Source organism: Aptenodytes forsteri, unplaced genomic scaffold (assembly GCF_000699145.1).
Source record: "Aptenodytes forsteri isolate BGI_AS27 unplaced genomic scaffold, ASM69914v1 Scaffold2, whole genome shotgun sequence".
Lineage (NCBI taxonomy): Eukaryota > Metazoa > Chordata > Aves > Sphenisciformes > Spheniscidae > Aptenodytes > Aptenodytes forsteri.
Genome location: NW_008795695.1, coordinates 12,963,309 through 12,989,109, shown reverse-complemented (window position 1 = coordinate 12,989,109; position 25,801 = coordinate 12,963,309). Strand labels below are relative to the sequence as shown.

At 45.6% G+C, this 25,801-nt stretch overlaps 1 protein-coding gene across 1 annotated transcript; it reads left to right on the top strand.

Annotated features, from left to right (window-relative positions):
* Nucleotides 1-2: 2 nt before the first annotated feature.
* SIK1 (salt inducible kinase 1) lies at nt 3-13,092 on the top strand (the record flags this gene model as incomplete). Its single annotated transcript, XM_009283103.2, has 13 exons — nt 3-98; nt 989-1,105; nt 3,627-3,690; nt 3,898-4,059; nt 4,340-4,464; nt 4,579-4,702; nt 5,717-5,940; nt 6,167-6,316; nt 6,960-7,082; nt 7,336-7,561; nt 8,264-8,539; nt 9,091-9,322; nt 10,099-13,092. Coding segments are annotated over 13 exons (2,340 nt in total), but the record flags the coding sequence as incomplete, so codon positions are not given.
* Nucleotides 13,093-25,801: the final 12,709 nt, after the last annotated feature.

Here is a 25,801-nt window from a genome sequence, read left to right as displayed (position 1 = left end):
GGCCGCTGCGAGTCGGCTTCTACGATATCGAGAGGACCTTGGGAAAAGGCAACTTCGCGGTGGTCAAACTGGCCAGGCACAGAGTGACCAAAACGCAGGTGGGTACGGAGGCTGGGGCTGGCGGGGGGACGGGGGGTGGAGAGCCTCTTACTCGCCGGGCCGGCAGCGGTGGGCTGCCCCTGCAAACGTCGTGGAATAAACCGACGGTGGAGACGGAGAGAGCGGCAGCCAGCTTTGCAAAGTCCGGCGGGCTGGCGGGCTTAGCGTGCCTCGTCGACGGTACACCAGTAGTTGATGTGGCCGTTCGCGGGAGCTGCAGGATTTCCCGGTGTGTTCGATAGAGTTCATGTAAAATTAAAGCAGAGCAAGAACGTGTGAAAAATAACATTTCTGAGTGTTACGGTAGCTTCACTGAATTGCCCTGTCTTAGCTTGCTGAAGAGTCCAACAAATTAAGGATCTTCTGAAGACTTCAGATGGGTTTAATTTTTTCATTCAATGTGTATGTTTCAAGAACAAAGAATTGCAGTGTTATTTGCAGAAATAATTTATTAGCGGGCATGCAACCGTATGTCCATTTGTAGCGCATGTCAAAATTGTATCGGTCAGTACAGCAGAAAATAGTCTGTTACAGGAATCTGTTTTTCACTGGCATGGGATGGATTAAAAGATTTACCGAATCCTGTCCAGTGCTAATTTCTGCAGTTCTGTTCGCTACCTTATGTGTAATCCTTTGACATAGAAAAGGAAAATGAAAACGTTCTGTGTCGTGAATTCTGTGCAGTTCAGAAAAACAGAATCAGCTTTGTCAAGTCCATACTTTAAAAGCTACTTTACTTGTTTTTTGTGAGTTTGTGTGTGTGTGCGGGGCGCGGGTGTCTTCTTTTTTTTTCTTTTTTTCTTTTTTTTTTTTAAGAGATCTTAACAGTAAGAGTACCTATTTTTTAATGTCTGGGGTTATTTTATTTTATTATTTTTTAAATCTGCAGGTTGCAATAAAAATAATAGACAAAACAAGGTTAGACCCAAGCAATCTGGAGAAGATTTATAGAGAAGTTCAGATAATGAAGCTTTTGAATCATCCCCACATTATCAAGCTGTATCAGGTAAGAGGTCAGCTTTGAAGTGCAGCATGCAGATGAGATAGGCTTGTGCTCTTCTCTTGCACATGATTTTACATCAAATATTTGCAGAGAGAATGCATATTGAAATACTTTTTGAAAAACACTTAAAATAAACTGGGTTTTTTAAAAGTCATTCATCATTCTTTGAACAAGACTCTGATACCTTAGACAGCTTTTTGACAAAACGCACTCTAAAATTTACAATTAAAACCAGGCTGAAGTTTGTTTCAGGTCAAGGAACTGATTATCTGAACTTCTATGATTAACTTGCCTTTCCTGACTTCTCTGCTTTTCCAGTTTAGAGGACTGGAACTTCTTATGTGCTTTTGATAAGGGGAAGACTTAAACTCATGTAGGATAGCAGAGAAGAAAGCACAAAAGTTGAGTTTGCCATAAGTGGAAGGGATTTAAAATCAACAACAAAGAAACCAAATCCATCTAAAAATTAGAATTCTAATCTAAGTAGAAAAGAAAAAGCCTGCAAATGTTGGTATCTTAGAATATGTCAAAAAATGACCCGTTTGGTTATTCTGTTCTGGTTTGTGTGGTTTTGAAAGTGAATTTTAAATACCTTTCCCCTTGTAGAGTTTCACAATGTGAATTTTGGTTTAGATTTGTCCGGTTTCTGCACTGATGGGTATTTTTAACAGTAATAACAAATGAATGTGTTGTGCAGAAAACAGGATCACAGCTGTCTAGTGAGCAAGGACAGCTTTGCAAATTCTAAATATTTGATCTAATTAGCATTTGGTATAAGTTCCGCTTAATCATCTTAAATAGTGCCATGTGGATTTAAGAAGATAAGGTATCGCAGTCTGTCTGGACCTGTCTAGAAGGGGGGGGGAGAGAGGAGTAGATGGATGAAGCAGCAGGTCTGAAAGTCCATGTGCAGTAGTAAACACTATTATCGTCTGCAATCTTACCGTTGGGTTTGTTAGCTTGGAAAAAAAAAGTTTAATTAATGTGTAAGACCAAAGAGCCAGTAAGGCAGGCGCTTAGGCAAGGCATTATTTTTAAAGACCTTGACACACATGAAGTACTTGATATTTACAGTGTTAACCATCAGAACAAAAATTATTCTGTGTTAACATCTGATGTCATTGTTGCCCATAGGGCAGTATAGGATATACAGAAGTATTCTAACAGTTCGGTTGATTTCATTTCAGTGGAATGATGTGGGTGAAAATACTATTTCGAAGCTTTTAGAAAAGCAGGTTAAATTCCATCTCGTTGAACCACTTCACTTGATGGAGCAAATGACGTTGGTAGTGGACCATAATTTCTTTTCAGTAAAGTTTTCTTTTCTTTGTTGTTGTAACTGATGCTTTACCTGTTTGGTGGAGACTGAGAAGCAGGGATGGAATTAGATGACATACCAATGTAGGGTGTGTGTTCTTGTATTATTTCATCATTGTTTTAGTTTCAGCACGGCGTCTTAATTTCATCCAGCTGGCAACTTTCCCAGAACACTTTCCTTCAGTTTTTTAAACTGGGAACCTCTCTTCCTTTGCTCCCTGTTTGTTTATTTTCATTTTGTGTCTGTGTGTACTTGTAGTGAGGGGAAGACAAGAGTCTTCGAGAAAGGTTGCATGTTAAGATCCTGGAAATTGCAGCCTTTGAAGTAGCATTGACGCTTTTTTGATTGTTAACCTGTTGTGAGCCTTCTGCTTCCAAAACAAAGTATCTACTCTTTGAGAGTCCAATGCCAGGGAAATGTTGTATTTTAAAATCTGAAATGCAACATTTGAAAGATGTGCCATAGTAACTGAAGATGAATTTGGAAATGCTCCGCATTCCTCATTCATTGTTTGGTTTTTAGTTCTTTTTTTTTTTTTCTTTCAAAGGGAAAAATTAACAAGTATCAAAGGAAGTTGATAATAGATTGATCAGTGAACGCTGGGCGATATATTGACAGTTGTTGATGTGCATCAAGCACTGCCGTTACACAAACAGCAACCTATTGTCACTTGCGTGGGAGGCTTGCCCTGTTCCGAGCCAACACCAAATGGGAGCGGGGTATTTGATACTACTTCTTGATTTGTCCAAGTTGCAAATATCTCTCCTGATCTGAGTACCTGCTAGCCTTGAAACAAAGGCGACCTTATGTAAACTTTAAGTGTCTTTGCATGTTCAAAATATATCAAATGAGTTGTAAAACTATATATGCATATTTTAACGAAAAAGGAATTCAGGGTAACGTATGAAATTATTGAACTGCTCATCAGTTATCTTACGGAGATTAGGTGGCATGGTAATGGCGAGAAGAACAATGGCGTGGGAAGCCATTGTATATTTTAGGCACATAAGCATTGATTTGTTATCTTTTTCTTATATACCAGTTTGCTTGGAAAGAGCATTGTGGTGCAAAATTAGGTGCCTTTACTGCCAGCTGCTGCGGCAAATAAATAATTAAACTGATATGTTTGAGAATACACTTAGAAAAATGAGTGAAATTACAGAGGTCTGCATTTCTTTAAGCATGTCTTCTCTTGTGTCTTCTCAGGTTATGGAGACAAAGGATATGCTTTACATTGTTACTGAGTTTGCAAAGAATGGAGAAATGTTTGGTAAGTCCTCACTGCCGGAGCTAACAGTTCTTTAGATTTAGAAACCATGGCTTTATTGTGGTCATTCCTGAGTAATATATATATTCTGATTAAAAATCCAGGGTTGGCGTTGTCAGCTGTCGAACAGCGAGTGTAGCACCTGCAGGATTATGAAAAGTTTCCTCCAGGTGTTTCTAAATCCTCTGTCTCTTTTATTTTGTCTTGCAGATCACCTGACCTCCAATGGGCACTTAAGTGAAAGCGAAGCACGGAGGAAGTTCTGGCAGATTCTTTCAGCGGTGGAATATTGTCACAGCCACCACATAGTGCACAGGGATCTCAAAACAGAGAACCTTCTGCTAGACGCTAACATGAATATCAAGTTAGCAGGTAATAAGAAGTACGCAGTTACTCTATAAACAACATTAGGCATGTAGTCAAATTCAATCTCTCTAGGATCATCCTATAAATGTATTTATGGTAACTGAAAATAAAACAAAAGTTACTGATACTTCTCTGAACACATCCTCTGGACAAAAGAGAATAGCTTAAATGAATAGGCAGAGAACAAAGCAATACATCTGCTCTCTTCTCTCCATTTTCTGCTACTTCTGAAATACTAGTATGTGGTTGAGTGATGTCTTACCCCAGACTTTTACCTTCATTCCAGACTTTGGCTTTGGAAACTTCTACAAGTCGGGAGAGCCCCTCTCCACTTGGTGTGGAAGCCCACCCTATGCAGCTCCAGAAGTTTTTGAAGGCAAAGAATATGAAGGACCTCACCTTGATATATGGGTGAGCTTGATATTCCTTAGAAATTGCATTTCACACTTCATGAGGGTCTGTGGGCTTTCAAAATCATTGCTTTTACTGGAGTTACTCACATGCTGTGGTGTTTTCTATTGACAGAGCCTTGGGGTGGTGCTGTATGTCCTTGTCTGTGGTTCTCTGCCTTTTGATGGACCCAACTTACCAACTCTGAGGCAAAGAGTGCTGGAGGGGCGGTTCCGCATCCCTTACTTCATGTCCGAAGGTGCTTTTTTTCAGATCTTTAATGTTAGAAAAGGGGGTGCAGATAAAGGAATAGCTGTCCTGTTCCTTCTTGAGGCAATGACAGATGGGACTGGTTTTGCAGCTGGCGATCGCTTTGTCTTTACGTATCCAGTAATTTCTGTAGGGCAGTGCTTATAATAAGTTCAGGGGCTGGTTGCACACATTTTGTTTTCTGAGGTCTGCTTTATGGTGCATCTAAAAGGCTGTCATTTCCTTTCTTGAACTATCTCTATGGATTACAAAAATATTTGACACCCTAGCTGGAGAAATAATCGGTCACAAAAGAGAGAAAACAGGATTTTAATGAGACTAGCCTGCAGTGCTGAGATGGGTGTAGTTCTCCTAAGATATTTTAACTATGCAGAAGGGGTATATTTCAGCGTGGCTATGCTGTCAAGGAGAGCAGAAATAGTGGGGCTTAGCACTGCTTCTTGAACACTCATACTTGAACAGTCTGGTGAGAAAAAGAAACTGAAGAGTATTACCACCTCTCTCTGATTTGGATTAAAAAACAAGTGAATGTGCCTCTCTCTTCAAGTGAAGAGTATCTTTTGAAGTCTGACCTTTATCAGTTACAGCCGTGAACGGCTTTGATTCCCTGGTTATAAACAAAGCAGCAGTATACATGGACCAGGATGCTGTATGTGATGGGGTTCTGTACTAAATTCTGACCTATTTTAAGTGGATGTAACATCATTAAACCTGCATTGACTCAAAACTAGCTCTCCTACAAGGTGCAAGGCCACCTGAAACCTGCTGGTATCCGGTACAGCTTCATTTCCTGTAGTGATGTGTTGCTTTTGTGAAATGTATGTGGACCTCTCTTGTGCTGGTTTGAATATCTGGTAGTCAGACCAGGCATCAGCTGCTCAGAAACCTTTAATTCCCGTCTTCACAGACATCATACACTGTTGCTGGGAAGGTTTCTTAGCAGTGACCTGGGGCTGGGCTGTTATTTTTACCCCTTGCTCATAAGTTTATCTTCGCCATCCAGACTGTGAAACACTAATCCGACGGATGTTGGTTGTGGACCCAACCAAGCGCATAACCATTTCCCAAATAAAGCAGCACAAGTGGATGCAAGCTGACCCGTCTCTGCGACAGCAGCAGTCTTTGTCCTTCTCCATGCAAAACTACAACTCCAACCTGGGTGACTACAATGAACAGGTCCTTGGGATCATGCAAACACTTGGCATCGACAGGCAGAGAACTGTAGAGGTGAGGAGTGCTTGCCCCTTAGTGACTACCAGAATTCCAATGGTGCAGTCATATATATGTCATTCAGTGACTAGCCTTGAACCAGTATCACAGTGTAGTAATCTTCACTACCCTTCTGGATTTTTACTTTTTTTTTGACTGCGCTATTATGAGGCCTTAGTGATGAGTTTTGTCTGCTTATATCCCGAGTTACCTGTAACTCAAGGGTCCTTTCAATGTCTTCTAGTCTCTGCAAAACAGCAGCTACAACCATTTTGCTGCAATTTATTACCTGCTCTTGGAGCGCCTCAAGGAGTATCGAAGCAGCCAGCTATCGAGTCGTCCAGCAACTGGCCGTCAGCAAAGGCCGAGGAGCTCCGAGATCATCAATATCGAGGTAAGGAAGGGCATTACTTACCTGGGAAGCTACGTCTGTTGGCTGTCTTTTTTCTGCCCCTTGCTACAGGAAAATACAAGATGGTAACTCTCAGGCTTCTGAAAACCAATTCTGATATTGGTGCCCTCTGACAGGACACAGCCTACTGTTCTTCAACAGGAGGCTGACTGAATACTAATGGCCTGTTTCCTAAGAAGTGACTGTGGGTCATGGTCCAAAGAATAGGCTGCCTCCGGTGCAGGTCAATAATGAGCCAGAATATTAGGCTCCTCATGGAAATTTGCCCTCTTAGGCATGGATCAGTTACACTTCTTTGTTACATACCTCATAGGATCCTCAGAAGTATTCCATGAGTCAGTTTGTGTGTTTTTCTGACATTCTTTTTCTTTTCCTCACCCCCACCCCCTTTAAAGTGTGCTCTGGGTGCCTTTTCAAATTGTACTTCCAGTTAAATTGCTTAACTTAGGAGAAGGAGTTTTGTGTTTGTGTTGGCATTGAAAGACTAGCTTTGTTAATTTTCATAGTACGTGGAGAAAGCTTGCACGGAAGGTGGCTCTGAAATTCCTTGAGCCTCCAGTATCTGAAAAGTCACGTGGAACTGCGGTGTATGTGATGGCTTCTGTGCATCGCTTTCTCTCTCCAGATGCCTCAGGACAGTCTTGTTAGTGAAACCCTGCGATCATCTCTGCTTTACCAGCAACCTCAGAGCCTGATTCAGCCATCTTTGCAGGCAGAAATGGACTGTGACATGAGCAATCCATTACAGGTTGGTGTTCTCAGCTAAACTGTGTGCTACTTTTCTTTTTTTTTCCCCATTGTTTTGCCAGTCCAAACAACAGGGATTGTGACTCTGTTGTTCTCTCCCTCCAGTCTTTGGTTTGGCATTTGGGCATGGTGTTGTAGTAGCCTCTCAAACAGCATGCGTACTGAAGACATGCCACAGGGCTGTGAAGAGTATTAAAAGGTAGTGCAGAAATAAATGAAACGCCCTTCAGTCTGTGATCTGACATGTTTTGCAGCCTGTGTTCTTTCCTGTGGATCCCAACTTCAACGGGCTCTTCCGGAACCGCTCCATCTCCCCCAACAGCCTGCTGGAGACCACCATTAGTGAAGAAGTAAGGCAAGAGAAGGAGCTGGAAGATGAAATTAAGGCGTATGACCACCCCATCCGCATCCCTAGCAACACCAGCAGGAGGCACACACTGGCCGAAGTGACCACTCATTTCTATCAGCATGCCCCTCCATGTAAGTAAGTCTGGGAGAGATGAAAGGTGTCTGTAGTTAGAGGAGAAGGACAGAGAAGTAGCGCCATAGCGGACAAAAGCCTGGGGAGTGTGTGCTGATTTTACCTTGACTGGGATAGGAAAGCCCAGAAAAGAGGTCTGTACTCTGCCCTCCACAGTTCTGTCTTCCCATAAATAAGCATGGCCCTTAAGGAGGAGACCTTGCCTGTTGTGTTTCATCTAGATCACTTTAGAGGGGAGCATTCTCACAAGCAGGACATAACCCTTCTCTGCTTGCTTCTGCTGTTGTACCAGGGGAGGTGGGGGGGCCTGAATTTAAAAAAAAAAAGGTCATCACTATCTGTATTTGGTACACATCCAGACCCCATGAACTAAATAAACAAGCAAAACTGTTCACAAAACGATAATCCTGTGTCAGAGCTGTTGTGCTAAAGAAATGCTGTAGGCCTGATCCAGCATACCCTGGTGGTGCTGGAGTTGCTGGCAGAGCCCTGCTGGCTGGACGGGAGCCCAAACTTAGGTTATTCATTGATGACCCCTTGCTGGAGTCAAGCCCTGCGACAACATGAATTGCTGGACACCTCTGCGGCTCGCAGCTGCTTATTAGTGCCAGTGTAGGTGGGCAGAAGGCTCTGATGTCATGTTTGTTCCTTCCTGTACTCATCTTGGGAATGCTCTTTCTCTCCTTCCTTCCCCTCCGTAGGTATAGTCATTTCCTCTTCTGCAAGCCCCACAGAGGGAACTAGTTCAGACAGCTGCCTTACTTCATCTTCAAATGACAGCTCAGTGGCCCTGAGCAGCTGTTTGGCAGGTCAAGTAATGACGGGGAGCCCAGCCACAGCTAGGATGACGTCGCCCTTCCTAGCTTCCCAGTCTGACGCTCCGGTGTTACAAGCCCAGGGCTGCATGGGAGGTGCTTCTCTCCTGCCTGTCAGCTTCCAAGAAGGAAGGCGAGCGTCTGATACCTCATTAACTCAAGGTAATGTCTTCCTTGCTTTATTGCTGGGGAATTGCACGGTCCCAACTGCCACTAGAAAAGGGTAGCATGCAGGGATACTTGCTTGCCCATGTTAGTGTTACACTGAGGCCAGCCACCTGGATATTCTGCCTCTCGTATTCATGGTCCCTGAGGGAGGGTCAGATGCCCTGAAGAAGGTGCCTAGATGAGAGGTTCTCAGATACTGATTCAGCGTGCCCATGAAGATATTTCTGCTGCCGTGAGTGGGATGGCAGGCTCCGCCTTCCTCCTAAAATACGGAGTGCACAACATCATGATTTCTATCAGGTTTCTCCTTTGCTGTGCATGTGTCCATCTACACAAGGGTGCAGCCGTCCCAAACCCTGTTCCGTTACATGAATTCTGCACCCCATCAGGCAGAGGGGTGAACGTGAACTGAAGAGTCACGGTCTCTTCTAGCGCAGTTCTCACGCAACTGAAGGCAGCTGCCCAGAAAGGCCGATCTGTAAAGTAGGTTCTTAGGCAAATGCTACGGAGGATTAAAGTGCATTTCTTTTCGTCATGTCCCACAGGCTTGAAGGCTTTTAGGCAGCAGCTGCGGAAGAACGCTCGAGCCAAGGGGTTTCTCGGCTTGAATAAAATCAAAGGCTTTGCTCGGCAGGTGTGTCAGTCCTCCTCATCTCGGGCAGCAAGGAGTGCCATGAGCCCTTTCCAACACACGCAGCCGAACACCTGCATGTACAGCAGCAGCGGGAGCAGCAGAGAGGGAAGAAGCCTCCTGGAGGAGGTGCTACAGCAGCAGAGGTGAGAAGCTGGCTGGGAGGAGTTTTGCTGTTTTCATTGGGGTTACTTTGGTTAGGGGCAAGCGAGGAGGAGTAAACACAGCAAAAGAGGCTGGGGAGTTTAGTCACTAGGGGTTCCTATCCTCCATCTTTGCTGTGTGGCAGCAGATAAACTGCTTGGCTTCCTTTGTGGCTTCCTGCACTGGCATATGTAACGCGGGATGTGCAGTTCTACTTAAAAACCTCGACGTTCAAATGTTTGGAGGTTGCTGAATTGAGAAACAGTTTGGCACTGTGGGGGAAAACATTACTTCTCCCCATTGCAAGCTGTGTTTTTCTTTGTTAGTTTTGGGAATGATTTCTTTCCCCCTCTGCCTCCTCCTGTAATTTTCCCATGGCAAGGAAGCGAGACCTTGTAATTTGGAAAAGTTACAGCCCACAAAGGAAGCACAGTTCCAGTGGCCTCAAATGTCATGTGTGGTGGCACCTCTTCGTTCCCATAGAAGCAAGATGGAAAATTGAGTTTCCGGTTTATCTGCACACGTTGTCTCTAGAACATCTATTATTAGCAGGCCAAATGGTGACTAGATAACTTTCTGGTGATAGTCGCCCTCTCCAACACGAGGAAAAGCCGAGTGAAAACACGTTGACCTGGCATGGTCAGCTTGCTTTAATTGTACTGGCTGGGTAAGGAGAGGTTTGATAGAGAGAAGGGAGCAAAGGGCAAATTATGGTCAGGGGTGGGGGCAAGAAAGAAGGAATGCAAGTTAACCTCTTCCATCCTTGGATTTTGTTCAGAATGCTCCAGCTACAGCATCACCAGCTCCTCCAGACAGCTTGTCCCCAGACTTCTCAGACATCTGCAACAAATGGCATCCCCTCCTCTGATAGCGTAGGTACCTGCAAAGCATCCAATTCTCTTCTGTTGTCAGAGCTACAAAGAGAGAACTCATTTGAGCTGGCCTTTGCCGGCAACAGCCAACTGCTCCAACCTCATTTCTTTGGTGTCAGCGTGTCACCGGTGTCCTCAGCAGCTCACCTTCTAGACACGCACCTGTACATCAGCAGCAACGTCTCTCCAGTTGGCACCACCTTCTCTCAGCAACAGAGTTTCTCTGCACAGTCTCCAAGCTATGACGCTGTCACTCTGCAGCACGGGGACTGTGAGATGGAGGACCTGACTTCCAACCAGCTAGGGAAGTTCGTCCTAGTCAAATGAGAGCCCCGGCTGCTATAGCTCACGCTGCTCTTGTTGCGAAGAACTTTCACCGCTGTTCCATGGCGTGTGTGGGTCCATGGCTGGCTGGTGTCGTGTGGACGAGTGACTCTCAGAAGCAATAAATTTTGAAGTATGTGAAGACGCTGTCTGGCTCAGAAAGCTAGCAACTTTATAGAACGGAAACAAGCAATATGTATGTCTTTTTGCTTCTACTACTCTTGCACTGAACAAATATGAATAGAAACTGAATTTTTTAAAGGAAAAATAATGATGGGGAAGATGGGTGGGGCACTTGTGGGGACAGGGAGGGATGTGGTTGGGGAAGAACTCTTCGGTACTGTACTCAAGTCAGACCAATACAGCTCTGCTGTTATGCAAGATTAGCAGCTGTCGGTAGTGGTGACACAGCAGGGAGAGGCTTTTCAAAGAAGGGACCAGAGCCTCCCTTTTTCACAATATTCATTTATGGGTTTGTGAAGATGATTACCTCTTTTAAAGAAAATAAACAGAAAACCAGTGGCATGCAGCATTATGCATTCATAGAAGACAAAAATGGAAGCATTGCCATTTGTTGTTGGGTTTTTTTTTCCTCCTGTTAACACTCGTTTTATTTAAAGGAACCAACATCCCCATTCCACACCTCCCCGATACATATACTTTAAATGAAAACTGTGAACTTCTTGCTTGATACATCAGCTGGAAAAGCTTAACCCCCCCCACTTCTAATTAGAACAGAAGCAAGTAATCTATTGAAAATGTATTCCTTGATATCGGGATCCAAATTGCGTAATGCCTGGTCTTTTGCAGGGATGTTTGGCGTGTGTGTATATACGTACACACCCGTGCACACATGCGTATATTTTGTCGATCTGAATAATCTTTAGGAATCTTTTTATAAACGCTAAGTTTTTTTCACGTTGTTGCAGAGGCACTGAGGAGGGAAGCATTAGTACCGGTGGGGCGATGGGAAGGGTTTTCTTTCTAAAAAGCCCTCCTGGAGGTTGCCTGCAAAGTTGCCTGAGGGGTATTTCTTAGTGCTGCACATTGTTATTTCCGCTGCTAATTATGTTTTTATGCATTTCATTATCAGGGTCCAAACAGAACTGACTCTTGGGGAAATGTGCAATATTGAGGTTATAATTATATACTGACAAAGACAAAAGGAATAGGCTAGAACAGAATTCTACTCTAACGGAGTACAGCTATTTCTGAACAAAACTGTATTAAAAGCGAGTAAAACAGCACAATCTTTGGGTGTTTGTTTTTGGTTGGTTTGTTTTTGGCATATTAGCAAAATGAGGTTTTGGATTAGATAGGTGTTTTTTCGTATGGTTTTTAATGCTGTATATGTATATAAATAGGAAGCAGGAAACTCTGTAACACTAGTTATTTTTTATATTTTGTAATATGCTTATATTGTGTTTCTGGTATAAGCCCCACTCCCCGCCCGAGGCAGAGCATGACTTCCGTTGGTATCGGTAGAAGCTATGCTTAGGTATAAAGGGGAGAACAGCCCGTGCTCCTACAGGAATGAGTGGGGTAGGGCGTGCAGACTTTGGAAGCAGGTGAGAAAACAGTGAGCCGGCTTGGCTGGAAGCTGCCAGCCGAACGTCAGGAAATAGCTGCGTTCTGTCTAAATGCTTAAAGGACCCATCTCCCTCGTGTGACACAGGGTGCCTTCAAGTTACCTTGGCTTCATGCAACCTGCAGTATTACGCATTTGCAAATAATATAGATACCTGTTTTTTTGTTTGTTTTGCTGTTTTTTTTAAAAGAAAAAAGCCAAAGATCGACCAGGTTAATGGGTGGGAGTAGGAAGGGTTGGAGATGTAATGTGGCTCTGTCTGTGGCTCTCCATAAACGACCTCTTTGTCTGTGTGTTGTATCTGTGTGTCTCTATTGGCGCATCTCCAGCTTGCCACTGCTGCTGCGTGGTCTGGAAGCTTCAAAGTGAGCGAAAATTGCTTGAGTTGAATTTCTGCTAATGAGTGGTGCCTTGCAGCAGAGGAAACACCAAAGTCTCATGCTCATTTGTGGTGGTTTAAGAAAAAAACCCAACCCAAAAAACAGATTGCGTGGAGATGGCTGGAGCGGAGGGCAGGAAGAAGCCAGCTCATCACAAAGCAGCAACTTCACCTTCAGTTTTGTAAGGGGTAGCACACGTACTGAAAACGCAGAATTTCCTCTTCAATATTTGTTTTGTTAAACGCCATGGATCAAAAGGCCACAGATTCTTTTGTTTCCTGTCCTGAGCAATGACAAGCACTTTACTTTCATAGTATTTTTTTTTCCAATTGCTGTAGAACCTCTTTGGAATTATTGCTGGAGCAGAAAGAGGTCATTTTAAAAGTTTGGGGTTTTTTGTAGATATCTTGACAGTGCTGTTCTGCAGACTGCAATGCAATAGGGTATTTAAAGACACTACGTGATTGGTTTAATTGAGATGTATAGTTTATTTTTTATCATGACTGAGCAATCATTTTATTTCTTATGTTAAAATGAGAGGTGTACACCAAAATGATTAGTCGATGTGTTTTATTTAATATTTAAATAAAAAATGTTTTAAAATTGTTGTCCTGCGTACGATTCCGTGGAGTATTTTCACCTGATACATACATATGACTGGCATAGTTTAAGACTCATTTTGAAGCCTAAGTCCACAGGACGTTACCGACACTTTCTGTTACATACTAAATGAAGAGGAATGGCGGGCTCACAAATCTGATAATGGGATATGGAGCCTTTCGCTGGTAGGCAATCTGTCTGGATCTAGCCCAAGTCTGTAGTAATCGGGTTATAAAATCTGACAGTAAGAGAGGTCTTCGGAGTAAAAACGGTCAAGCGTGGTTTAGTTGTTACCGGATGAGCACTCCATCCGTGTCACCTTGATCTGAAAGAGGCCCCAGCCAGATTAAGGCAGTGATGGAAAAAGAGCAAAGGGGAAGAGAGAGGGAGGGAGAGATTCCAGGGGTGATAGCTTTTCTCCTTTCAAATACGATTTGAGAATTAAAACAATACGGGAAAGGTACGGGCTTAGTTGTGCTGGGAATGTGTGTGCAGCGCTGGCTGCCCTGCACGGTGGAGATGCCTCGGCTAGCTTTGAACAAGCGGAGGTTCCTGCTGCGACCACGTGCCGCCGCGCTGCCCTCGCTGCAGGTGGGGATGCGCCTCAGCTCTAGCAAGAGCAGTTGTGAGAGCACCCAGCGCGGCCGCCTGTGAACCGCGGCGGTGGCACTGAAGCTGGTGGAGGTGTTATTTACCCGAGCGTGGGCTGGGAAGGGAACGGCCAAAAGGAGGGGAAGGGGGCGGGTGGCGGGAGGCTGGAAGGGGAAGGGGCCCGTGGGGCCGTGCCTGGGGGAGTGCAGAAGGAGAGAGCGGCCTGAGCCTGCTGCTTAGACTGCGGAACCTGATCCTCCGTCTCTTCCCCAGTTTTACTTCATTCGCTCTGTGTTTCCCTTCCACCTTTGAGAGACATGCATAGCCCTGGGCTGTCGTCTGCACAGCATGCACACAGGACGTGAGCGGTAGAAGGCTTTGTATTCTGCACATGCAGTTAGAATGAGGGCGAGGAGGGGTTTCACCTTCAAAGGGACCCCGAAATATTTGCAACCTCTGGTTTAACCTGGCAAACGCTCAGGAAAAAAAAAGGAATTTTTCTTCCGAACGAACAATCGTGGGGTTTTTGAAAAGAATTTAGATCCTCATTCTGAAGTTTTTGCTTTCAAATCCACCTACCACATTTTGAAGGTGGGAAGGTAAATCCAAAAAGTTAAACAAAAGCCTGGGGGCAACAGACGTAACATTTACTTATTTTGCTTTCTAAAGGAGTTGTTTGCTGAGCTGGAATTGGAAGAGCTTTGTATGCATTTGCCATGACTCTCAAACTGGTAGAAAAGTGTCATGCACATGTTTTTCTAGGGTTGTGTTTTCAATGTGACCGTCCAAAGTTAGGAATTTTGCAACTGTTAAAAATAATGGAGGTATTCTTAATTATTTTTAATCTAGCTTTTAGTACGACCTGGTTTAAGAATAATCCCAACTGCTGTTTTCAACTGGGTTCTCAGGGCATTATTTTAAACCCCAGTAATTCTGGGAAATCTCAGAAAGTTGCTTCTTAATGGCTATAAATCAGTGCAGCTCCACCAACTTTCATTGACATCATTGACCCTTGGGTATAGAGGGATCTTGACAGCATCATGATTTCTGTGAAACGGTAGGAAAAACAAGAACAAAGAAACCCTGGGACTCTGGACTCAGTTTCCATGTCTACACTGTTTCACTCTTGGTGCTTTAGTCACTGTCTTCCTGCCTCTCCTCTGAAATCTGTCTCTGCTCCCGTTTACCACGTTTGGTTTTGCCTTTAATATCTCTCAAGATGCTGTTTTTCTTGGCTTCGTTCCTCACATTACAACTTGGTACCTAGTTCCTTTTCCTTTCTTTCCCGGTCCGGGATTGGTGTTCTTTCCCCCCTTTCAGATGGAACAGACGCTGGCAAGTTTAGCATAGCCCCCAAAGTGAATGATCAAACCTTGGTTTTTTTTAAAAAAGGAAGTGCTTAGAGCTGGCAGGAGATGCTAGACTGGTAGCAATGAAAAACACAGGCTGTTTTTGCACGGAGCAAGCCGAGCGCAGACACCAAGCCGAGCACTCTGGTGCCAGCGTGGTCCAGCCATGGTAGCGAGGGATTCTCACCTGTCCCTCTCCTCCTGCCCTCCGGCAGGAGACACATAACTCATCCCCAGACCCACGACCTTCTCCCTCACTGTGTCGGGAGCAGCAGTCACACCTCAGTGAGGAAAGGACTTCCTCACGGTGAACGGCATCGTCATGTGATCTTGGCCTCTGTCAGCTGGAAAGGAGAAGCGGCAGAAGGGAGAGCAGTTGAGCGTACAAAATTATGGTGCATGAGATATGAAGTGATCAGTACTTCCGTTTTACTCATCCTGCAAAGTGAGAATAAGGCATGCTTCATGCAATGAAGGAGAATTAATTTAAGAACTAATAAAAGGAAATATGTGCCTCGGGAGGACATTGCTTCAAATACGGTTGCTGGCTTATTTCATGACTGCTAACTACTTTTAGTGGTGACAGTTAAATCAATTATAAAGGTAATCCACTGTCATGGTTTATGGATTTACCAGAGCATCTGTGGGAGATTAGGAAAGAGCTGGTCTTTGGTACAGACTGCCGGGGGCACGATAGATTTTTAGGACAGAAATGCCTTTTCCCCAAGGCACCAGATATTGGCGCCTGCCAAAGGCAAGACATTCATGTGAGGTGAACAAACTTGATCATCACCTGCAATAAATTCCAGTTTCTTCACATACATCTTATATCATACGTAATGTCTTACGCAGTGATAGTGGCTCGGACCAAAGGTCCAGCTAATCAGGTAGCTCATGTCAGAAGCAGACTCTTAGGGAAAGGGTGTAAGGACAGGGCAAGCATAGCACAATCCCTCTGTGGTATTACCAGCTCAGTAGAGAGCAGGCTGCGGCTAAGGGAATTTTTGACTGGCATCTGGGTCATTGTGTTTAACAGCTGCAGAAGGGTCGAGCCTCCAAGAATTTGGCTAACCCCTTTTGGAATTCTTTAATAATTCTGGCCTTCACAGCATCCTGTGACAACGGGTGCCGTAATTCAATTTTGCATCGTGTGAAAGAAGTACTTCCTTTTCTTTGTATTAGACCTCCAGCCCAACAGATTGTGTTGTGCTGCCTTTCTCTTGTGATAGCAGACACGACAAGTAACGCTTTTCTGTTCACACCTCCATGCTGCTCATTAGTTGTCGGGACCTCTCTCAAATCCCTTCTCTGTTGAGGTGACCGAGCAGAAGAACGCTACTGTAGTTAGCCTGCCTGCCTATGGAAACCATTGCACGTTTCCGTGCCATCTCTTCTGTATCTTCACCGATTCTTCTACATCCTCCTCAGTGTATACACCCTCTGTTTGAGGCAGGGGTACCCTAGGAGGGGTCACTTTTTCATTCTCTCTTCATTCTGTAGTCATTCCTAAAGCTCTTTTTTGCCTCGTTGACAACTGTTGAGCAACAAGCTGGAGTTTTCAGCAAACTCGGTGACTCTGAGGTTTCCTTCCCAACTGATGTTAATTTAAAGCCCCTGATGGTCTTTGTATGGCTAGGGTTGGTGTTCCTCACGCTCCTTGCTTTGTATTTGCTGCTGGCGAGTTTCATATGTCATTTCATCAACGTGTCATTCAGTTTTCTGAGATCACTCTCCACTTGGTTTCAGCTGGATCTTTCACAAATATGCCGAGTTGCACAGGTCTTGACATGAATGGATTTGCAATGTCTGAGCTCTCACTCTACAAACTTTGCTCTTTCCCGTTCTATCACATATCTAGCCGTTCTGCTCTTCGTTATACTTTCTGTCAATTTGCCTTGCCCAGCTTTGCAGCCCACAGGTCTCTGGATGGCCTCTAAAAGCTGTTTTTAAAAATGAATGTAACATTTGCCACCTTCCATTCCTGTGGTGCCTCGTCATTCCAACAGCTGCTGCGGTATTGTGCTGAATAGGTCAGCAGTTTCAAGTCTGAGTTCCCTCAGAGCTCTTGAGTGAAACCGTCTGGTCCCAGCAATCTGCTAATATTACTTTTATTGTTTTATCCTAAAATCTCTTCTACCTGAGTTTTGGAGAGCTTCTGAGGCTCGTTCCCTGTGCAGCCAGCCACTGGAGTGGGGCGTGAAATTGAGCGGAACTACCATGAGTGGACGGATGGGTCTGCGTAGCCAGCAGCTGAGCCGCACAGACCACATGCTGTCCCTTTTGCACCTCACAGGCAGGTGACAAAGCAGTGACAGCAGTGTGGGCACCGGGGAGTGCCCAGGTCAGCCCAGCGGGCCCCTCATTACGTCCTCCAGAGATGACCAAGCCTTTCTTCCTTCACTGCATTTACAGAGATGCAGAGTTGAATTTATGGATCGCTTCCTCAGCTGATGTAAACTGGCGTTGCTAAATCAAAGCTAATGCAGCGACGCTGCTTTATGATATAAATGCTACTAACAGCACATTAAGGCTCTGACCTCCAGAGCCAGACAATCTCATCCTTTGTTTCTTCAGCCACTGAGGCAGTGAATTTAGATTCATTATTTCTGACGGAGCTTTTCCTGTATCATGCTGGGGTGCTTTTTTAGTTCTCCTCTGTCTTAACATCCCTTTCCGCTACCCTGGGCAACTGTTTTTTTACCAGTCCTTGGTTTATTCTGTGACAACAAAAATATCTTAGTCAAGAGCTGGAAGGGATTTCAGAAATTCTAGCTAAGTGCTTTTTTGCCTATCCTTGCTGATCATTTCTTTTCCATTTCCTGGTAAGGTACCATCATTATCATTTGGTGAGCTCGTCTACACACTCAATAGGTAGATGGGTATTTAGGGCCTCTCACACCCATTATCCCCAGCCACCTGCTGGATTTCCAAACAGATGTCCTCCTGCAAGCAACAGCTTGCAAAAATTGAGCTTTAAACCCCTCTGTTCATGCCACATGAAAAAAAACCAACTAGCAAATCATTTGATTTTAGCCACTTTGTCCTGCTTGCTTAACAATATTACTCTTATATTTGCTGGGATATATTCACACTTTCTGTTCTTTGGGCCGAGTGAAGGTAGTTGTGCAGTGGTCAGCTAAGTGTCTTATTGTTTTTTCCTCCTCAACCCTTGTACGGTAGCAGATGCTTTTACTGAAAACGTAAAATTAGATTTCCAGGAACACTTATGCGCATGCCTTTGAAATCCATTTTCCATGAACATTTTTGCTTTCTGTTCATGGAAAGTGAGCGCAACAGGAACAAGGACGCAGAGCCACCAAATTAACTGCAAAGCTGGACAGATCAGGCAGTTATTTATGTGACCCACGCTGCTTTCCCTTTATTGGTACATCTGAGAAAAACTGGGGTACTGGTCTTAATTTTGCGGTAGGGGGGTTAATAACGCTCTGCAGAAGGAGGTCTGGACACTTTGAATTCAATTAAATATGGGAGTGAAAGGGTGGATCTTTGTCCTGGAGGGAGGAAAGGCTTCTCTGTGGATTAGTTGAGGTAAGATGGTTTTAAAAGGCTACAGCGATGTCTTCATAATGGCTTTGACATAGAAATGTAGCTTTAATTCTTAATTACTCAGATCTCTATTGTAAATCACCAAACAACAGACCCAATGAGTCGTAGGCATCCAAGCGATGTGGCCCAGTGGGTTGTGTTCCCATGAGAGCAGTGAGAAGTGGAGAGGGACGGGAGATCTGACAGGATCTAGGTGACTTCAGTCCACTCAGCCCACTTCTGCACACTGACTGCTGCTTGGAAGGAGGTCCTGTTTAACAGGAGTCTGAGGCATGGTGGGAGGTGTGCTCTCCAGGGGGATGGGAGGAGAAGCTGCATTTCAGCCTGGGAAGACGAACATCAGAGCTGCAGGGGAAAACGGGAGTCTCGGTCTCCCTCTCACGCCCCTTGTTGGTGGAAGCAGCTCTCTGGACAGCTTTGGTGCATTTAATGCCAGTGTCTCTTCTACCATCAGCTACCTGTCATGAACGGCAGAAGTGGTGGGAGATGCTGGGACGGTCCCAGGCAGCGGGAGGAGCCATGGGTCCTGCGATGGAGGTGTCGGTGCAATCAGGCTACGAGGTTGTATGTGCTGCTGGACCTTGGGAGCGAGGGGAAATTGCCTGGGACTACCAGGCTTTTGCCATAGCCTTACTGTTAGTCCTCAAAAGGAAGTGAATAATTTTGCTGTGCAGAGGCCCTCCTTGGCACATTTTGGGGTTAGTCACATGCCGTGAAATCCACTTTCTCCCAGCTCCAGCCCACTGTCAGGCAGGGAACACAGGGGTTGTGGGGTGCAGCAATGCCCGGTTGTTCTTCAGCACAGATTCTGTTTTGCAAGCCCGTAGGTGCCGTCCTGGTCTCAGGGTGGATACATATCTCTGCGCGCAGGACCCCACAAGCAGCCGACAGTCACTAATTGGATTCAATAGCTGGCTTAACACTGTAAATGCAATCAAGTCACGGGCTGCATTCATCCCTCCAGCGAGCAGGATTAACCAGTTCCTCGGGGCAGGATGTGCCCTTAAACATCAATTCTCCGTGCAGTAGAGCGAGCAAGAGCCACGCACCCCAGCAGCACCTCTCCCACTGGCTTTGCTGGCCGGTGAATCTGAGGTGCTGTGGACACCTGTTCTGCGTGCCACAGCCACATGAGCAGGCCGGGGATTTTTTTTTTTCCTTGCTTGTGTGTTGGTATTCGGCTTTTTCCTGCCGTCCAGCACATGTGGCCGGAACACAGGCTGCTTTGGAGCTTACCGCAAAGAGGTTGATGTGCCAGCACATGGCCTCTAACACCACTGCTAAGCCTTGCCTGTGAACTGAACTGGCTTTCACCCGGGTTTGTGATCTCTGAGATCATACTTTCAGGTGCGTATTGTTTGTTGGAGGAATAAAATCTCAATAAAAGAATAAAAGCTTCCAGCGTTACCAGTTTTTTCCCCTGTCACACGAGCCGTTACCAAAGTTGATGAGGAAATCACAGCAGCTCTTAATTGCAGTCTGCAGAAGACCTTGCGTGTCGAGACCATCCTAGTCACTCCCCCGCCTGCTCAAACCCAGTTGCATCATTGAAACAGAACTTGGCTGGAGTGTTAAAGAGAAGCCTTCCCTCTTTTTGCAGAGATGAGCCGTGTTCCTCCTGCCGTCCTCATGTGCCAGCACCGGGGGCTGTGCTGGAGCAGGAGCCAGGGAGAGCTCCCCATCCTTGTCTTCCTGTATCTCACCCTTGGGGCCAAGCTGGCAGCTGGTCCAGAAGGGACCCACCTTTTGAAAGAAGAACTGGAGTTCTTAAAATTGCAGACAGTTGTCTGCTGGGATTTTCGGAGCAGGTTAACCCAGGCAGGTGAGGGGTGCAATTCCAAAGGGCTCCAGACCTTGCTAAATGTCCACCTCTGTTTTTTAAACACTTTCAGAAATCTTAGCTGTTTCCTCAGGCCCAATGGGAAGGACTGAGTTTTGAGATGCCTGGGCAAACAGGTGTTTCTGTCCTGGTGGCAGGAGGTGGCTGCGGCAGGGGGAAACGAGAGCTGTCACTGCAGTACGCCGATCAGCGCTGGCATCTGGCAGGGCAAGACAAGGGATCAGATGTAATTATGGCTGTAGATGTGCCCAATCAAACTGGAGCAGCACCTCCTTTCCCCTGGCTGACAGGCATCAGGAGAGGGAATGCGCATGCGCACCCACACCTGTATGCGTAGAATACACACGTACACGGTGTGCTTTGAACTCCCTGTGTTGCATTCAGAGCCTGATTCAGTGCGATTTCTTGGTACCTCACAAAATTATATTCCTGGAATTAATAATGACACTCTCAGGAGCTCTTTCTTTGCCTAAATGGCTTGTCAGTTATTACCTATTTTCAGTCCCACCGTAAGGAAGGGTGGCTGCGGCAGGGGGAAACGAGAGCTGTCACTGCAGTACGCCGATCAGCGCTGGCATCTGGCAGGGCAAGACAAGGGATCAGATGTGATTATGGCTGTAGATGTGCCCAATCAAACTGGAGCAGCACCTCCTTTCCCCTGGCTGACAGGCATCAGGAGAGGGAATGCGCATGCGCACCCACACCTGTATGCGTAGAATACACACGTACACGGTGTGCTTTGAACTCCCTGGGTTGCATTCAGAGCCTGATTCAGTGCGATTTCTTGGTACCTCACAAAATTATATTCCTGGAATTAATAATGACACTCTCAGGAGCTCTTTCTTTGCCTAAATGGCTTGTCAGTTATTACCTATTGTCAGTCCCACCCAGTAATGAAGGGCTAATAAGGCTTTTCAGGACTCACTAACAGCGAGGGAAACTTTTCCTGGTGGACTCCACTGCTGGGCTCTTCCCCCTCTGCAGGGGCTGAGTGACGGGAGGGGGAACTGCAGGCAGGCTGGCTGCCCTTTGCTGGAGCGTGATGGGCAGCAGTTGGCACCCAGTGCTTCTTGATGCTTTCGGACAGATGGAGGGTAGGAGGGATGCTGAGTTTTGGTGATGCAGAGCAGAGAAAGGCCTGAAGCGAGGCACCCCATCCCTTTTTCTGGAGAGACGAAGGAGAGCAAGGATAGGAGCTCAGAGAAGCTATCGGTGGGTTTGAACCCTCATTTTTGTTTAGAGGATTGACTTTTGGCTGAGCCGTCAGAAGTGGTGTGCAGGCATGTACATGCATGGGTATGAAAGAGAGCTTTATTTTTAAGGCGATAAGGAAGGGAATGTCTAATGCTAACTCTCCCATGTGTTAGGGAACCGGTCCCTCCTTCCTCATGTTAATATTATACTCATGGGAGGAGAAAAGGATGGTTTCTTCAAGAATCAAAGTCCTTGAAGGGATGACGTTGGTACTAAGGGTATTAAAATCTAGCAGGTGGATTGCGTGCATTATTATAAACCAAGATGATCACTGTTTTTTAAATAATTTAATTTTTGTTGTTTGTTTATTTACTTCTGTACTATGATTTTTTTCTTTGTGGTGCAGGGAGAAAGGCCTATATTTTGTTGTTCCTGGATTAAGATCAATAGACTTGTGGGAAATTTCTTCCCACAAAAATTCCCAGATGGAGTTCCCCAAAAGTCAAACACTGGAAGAAAAAAAAATAGAGAAGCTGGAAGGCCCCGAAAGCCAGTGAGCTGGTCTAGACCAAGTATTTTAACTATGAAGAACAACTAAGAGGCACAGATGTCCCAGCTCCCTCCCCCGACCCTGTAAAGAAGATGTGGACTGGGTGGTGAGGTGCACACACAAGTCAGATCCAGAATCTATGGGTGATGGAAAGCAGTTTACATACTAAAATGTTCCAAAAATATGAGTTGTCATTCATGTAACACGTAGGTCACTGTGGTCACTCCAAGCTCCAATGTACATAATATGGGTGTATCCGTTTGTGATGTTGCCGCAGCCCTCTTCTGGCTAAGGTCTTGTCACAGAATCCCAGATTTATGGATGGAAACAACCTATTAGGTCATCCGAGACGTCCCTCTGCTAATGCAGATTTATTCCCTCCTGTATATTTTCCAGCGCTTGGTCCAGTCTATTGTTCAAATGACTCAAGCGTCCGCTGCTTCCCTTGAGGGACCATTTCGGAGCCTAACAGACCTTGCTGTCAGGATTTCGTTTCCCGTCATATTCCTCCTAAAGGTTCTTCTGCTTAATTTAGTTACTTACTCTTTCTGCAGAACAGTGATGAGGAACAGGACTGTAGAAATAGGACATTTATTTCTTACTTATTCAGCTAATTCCTGTTATCCCATTTTTGATGGCCCTGCCCAGTCCTGTTCTCCCTGGTGTTTATCGCCTCACACTCCTCTCTCAGGAGTGCGGCCCGGCTTCGACTGGGATGGGCTGGTAGGTGCCTATGGACTTTGGAGGGGGCAGAATGGAGGCATTAGCTGCACAGATACATTTTTTCCACCTCCTTTTCATTCTGAACAAATCCTTTAAGCTTTGGCATGAATGCGGTGCGTCTGCAATGATATTTGAGAGTGAGACTGTTAAATTTGTGTGGAAACTGGGAAATAACAACCGTTGGTAAGGAATTTTGATGCTCTATTGAAATTTTCTTTTACATTTACCCCCGTTTCATTAGTTATAACTAAGTGATGGGAAAGAGAGAAAAGAATGCAAAGTTCCGGTTGGAAGACAAGCCACCAGGAGGTCAGGAAATTAAAAAGGAGTGTAATAATAATGGGGTTTCCCAAACAACATGAACTTGGCATTATTCCACAGCCCGAGTACTTCATGTTATAACAAGAACTACTATCTGATCCTTGTTTGTGTAGAACTAGATCCCTTTGCAACCAAGGCATTCTCTTTAAAGGGAATAGGAATGTCACTTGTCCCCTCGAGGAGATTTTACATTGTCAAAGTGGTGGAAAAGGCCCCCACGTAGAGGACAGTCACGTCCCTGATGTGTAGAGGTTTAACTTTACTAAGTGACAGATGAATAGGAATTTACACTCTGATCCCTTTGCTGGTACATCCGTCCCGTGCGGTCCGCGTCCTCTCTTCCCCAGCAGCTCACCACCACTCCTGCTCCCACAGGTAACTCCCACAGCCCTCTGGGGTGCCAGCCCAACGCTTTTGGTGAACATGCTTGAAACAGGAGCTATAAATTGTCTTAGCTTGCAAAAAAACACCCCAAAATATAGATTTTTTTAAACATTCTTAAACCAGGTCATTTTCCAAAGTTAGCTTAGAGCAGAGCTAGTCAAACACAGAGGTGGTCACAGCTGGGTGGAGGGAGCTGTACATACAGCAGCATAGAGGAGGGCAGGAGGGCACCTTTTAAGCTAAATCTGCTTCCCAAGGAATTGTAATATGGAAATATAGCCAGAGTTAAGGCGGCCAGGTCGGTTTTAGCTTCGGGGATTTGTGTGGCTTGTAGGTATTTGCTATAACGTGGACATATTACCATGAGTCATTTCAGCATATAGAGCATACTGATATAGTTCAGTATCCATCCTTGACTTATTTTCTAGGCTGCAGGGTTGGAGAATGAAGGATGCTATTGCAAAGGCTTCAGGGAACTCGGTGAGGAGTGGGGATGAGGTTATACCATGCTGGCTCTGTCACAACCGAATGAATAGTCACAGCGCTACATTCTTGATTACGCCAGTGGCGCTAAATACAGTAATTAAGGAAGAAGTTTGTGTGAAAAGCTTTAGCTGTTGGCTTCATACATCATCAACCTTTTTTTGTGTTTTCTTTTGTTTCTTTTCTCTGCATGCACTGCAAGCTTTCTGTGTTTCTCCACCTGTGCTCCATAGGTCTCTGCCGTCTTGTAACTAAAGGGCCTAAGAAAGGTGAATGGAAAAAGCAAGCTACTGTGGTGAGAGGGGGCTTGGGGGAGCGGGGGGAGTTTTCACCACAGATTTGGACCGTTTCAGACCTGCAATATAACAGGTTTCTGTCCAGCTGGTCCTGCTTTGTGGGACCGCGTGACCTAATTATTTCTCTTCCAGCCTCATTTTTATGTGACCCTGCAGTCCTGGGTTTGCATGCTTTCCTCCCTGCAAATCCTAGCAAAGTTTTGTTGTCTCTTTTTTTATCTTATTCTCTCACCTTGTCTTTCTTCCCTTTTTCTTTCATCTAAGAAAAAAAAAAGGTTTAGCAAAACGGAAAAAAACCCCAAAGTCTGAAAAATGTTCCTTTGGGGTTTTCTGCTAAATATATCCTAGCATAGATTTGCCCCAGAAGGTTTCAACACGAAAAGCTTTCATTTTATACGTACATGTGCACATGCCCACAAAGAAACTTAATCCTTTCTAACACACCACACCAAAGTCATCAGCTAATCAATTTCAGCGGCACAGCCTGGTAAACCACCAGTCTCCAGCACAGACCCGAGCAAAAAGAAAAAGATTATGCATGACCTGTCTTGGATCAGGCTATGAAGAATGAAGCGGATCTGATTGATGCAACCTCCACATGAGCAGTGGTGAATATGTATTAGTTCAGCGCATTACCCTGTTCATGGTTTTGAGCTTCCCTTTGTCATTACTGCATGCTTGAAGGTGGTTTGAGATTAGAGCTTTCATTAGGCTCCTTGGAGATATTTACTAAAGTACACATGCAAATAGCTTTCTTTCCAACTTTTCAAGGTCACCTGCACAAGCCTTCACCTCACCTTTCCTAATCTGTTGCTGTCAGCTTTGTGTAGCAGTACTTTGGGCAGCGGGGAGGCATGACACCGCCTGGCTGGAGCCACACGTGCACGGGCGCAGCGGCCGGACCCTGCTTAGCAGCTCTGCCCAAAACCCAGAAACGCCCAGGGTGGTGGCACCTCGTGCCCTCTGCTGAACACACTGGTGCTGCCGCCCCTCACCTGGAGGCTGGCACCTTCCAGCCAAAACGGGTAGTCACAATGAAATCATGAGTGGTGCTGCAGGCATCAACCCACCATGCTCCCCTCCTCCTCTCACCCCCCACCAAAATCGCTTCTTGCTTTCAGCAAGTTTGCACTGGGGCTGCCGGCACGTGGCTGCGATGGAGCGCTGCACCTGCGGTCCCTTCCCGCTGACTCAGCTCACGTGTGGACATGGAAGGATGGTGGGATGGGGCTTCCTGGGCAGCCCGGAGCCAGCTGGCAGCATGTCCCCCAGCTCCCTGGGAGTCCCAGGGAAGGCATCGGGGTGCAGGTGCCCCGCACCAGGCAAAGGGGGCCCTTCCCCGGCAAAGCAGGCTGCTGGGGGAGAGGGAGCCAGCCTTGCTGCCCTCCCTGCACGTGCCCAAGCCCCCGAGCCCGGGCC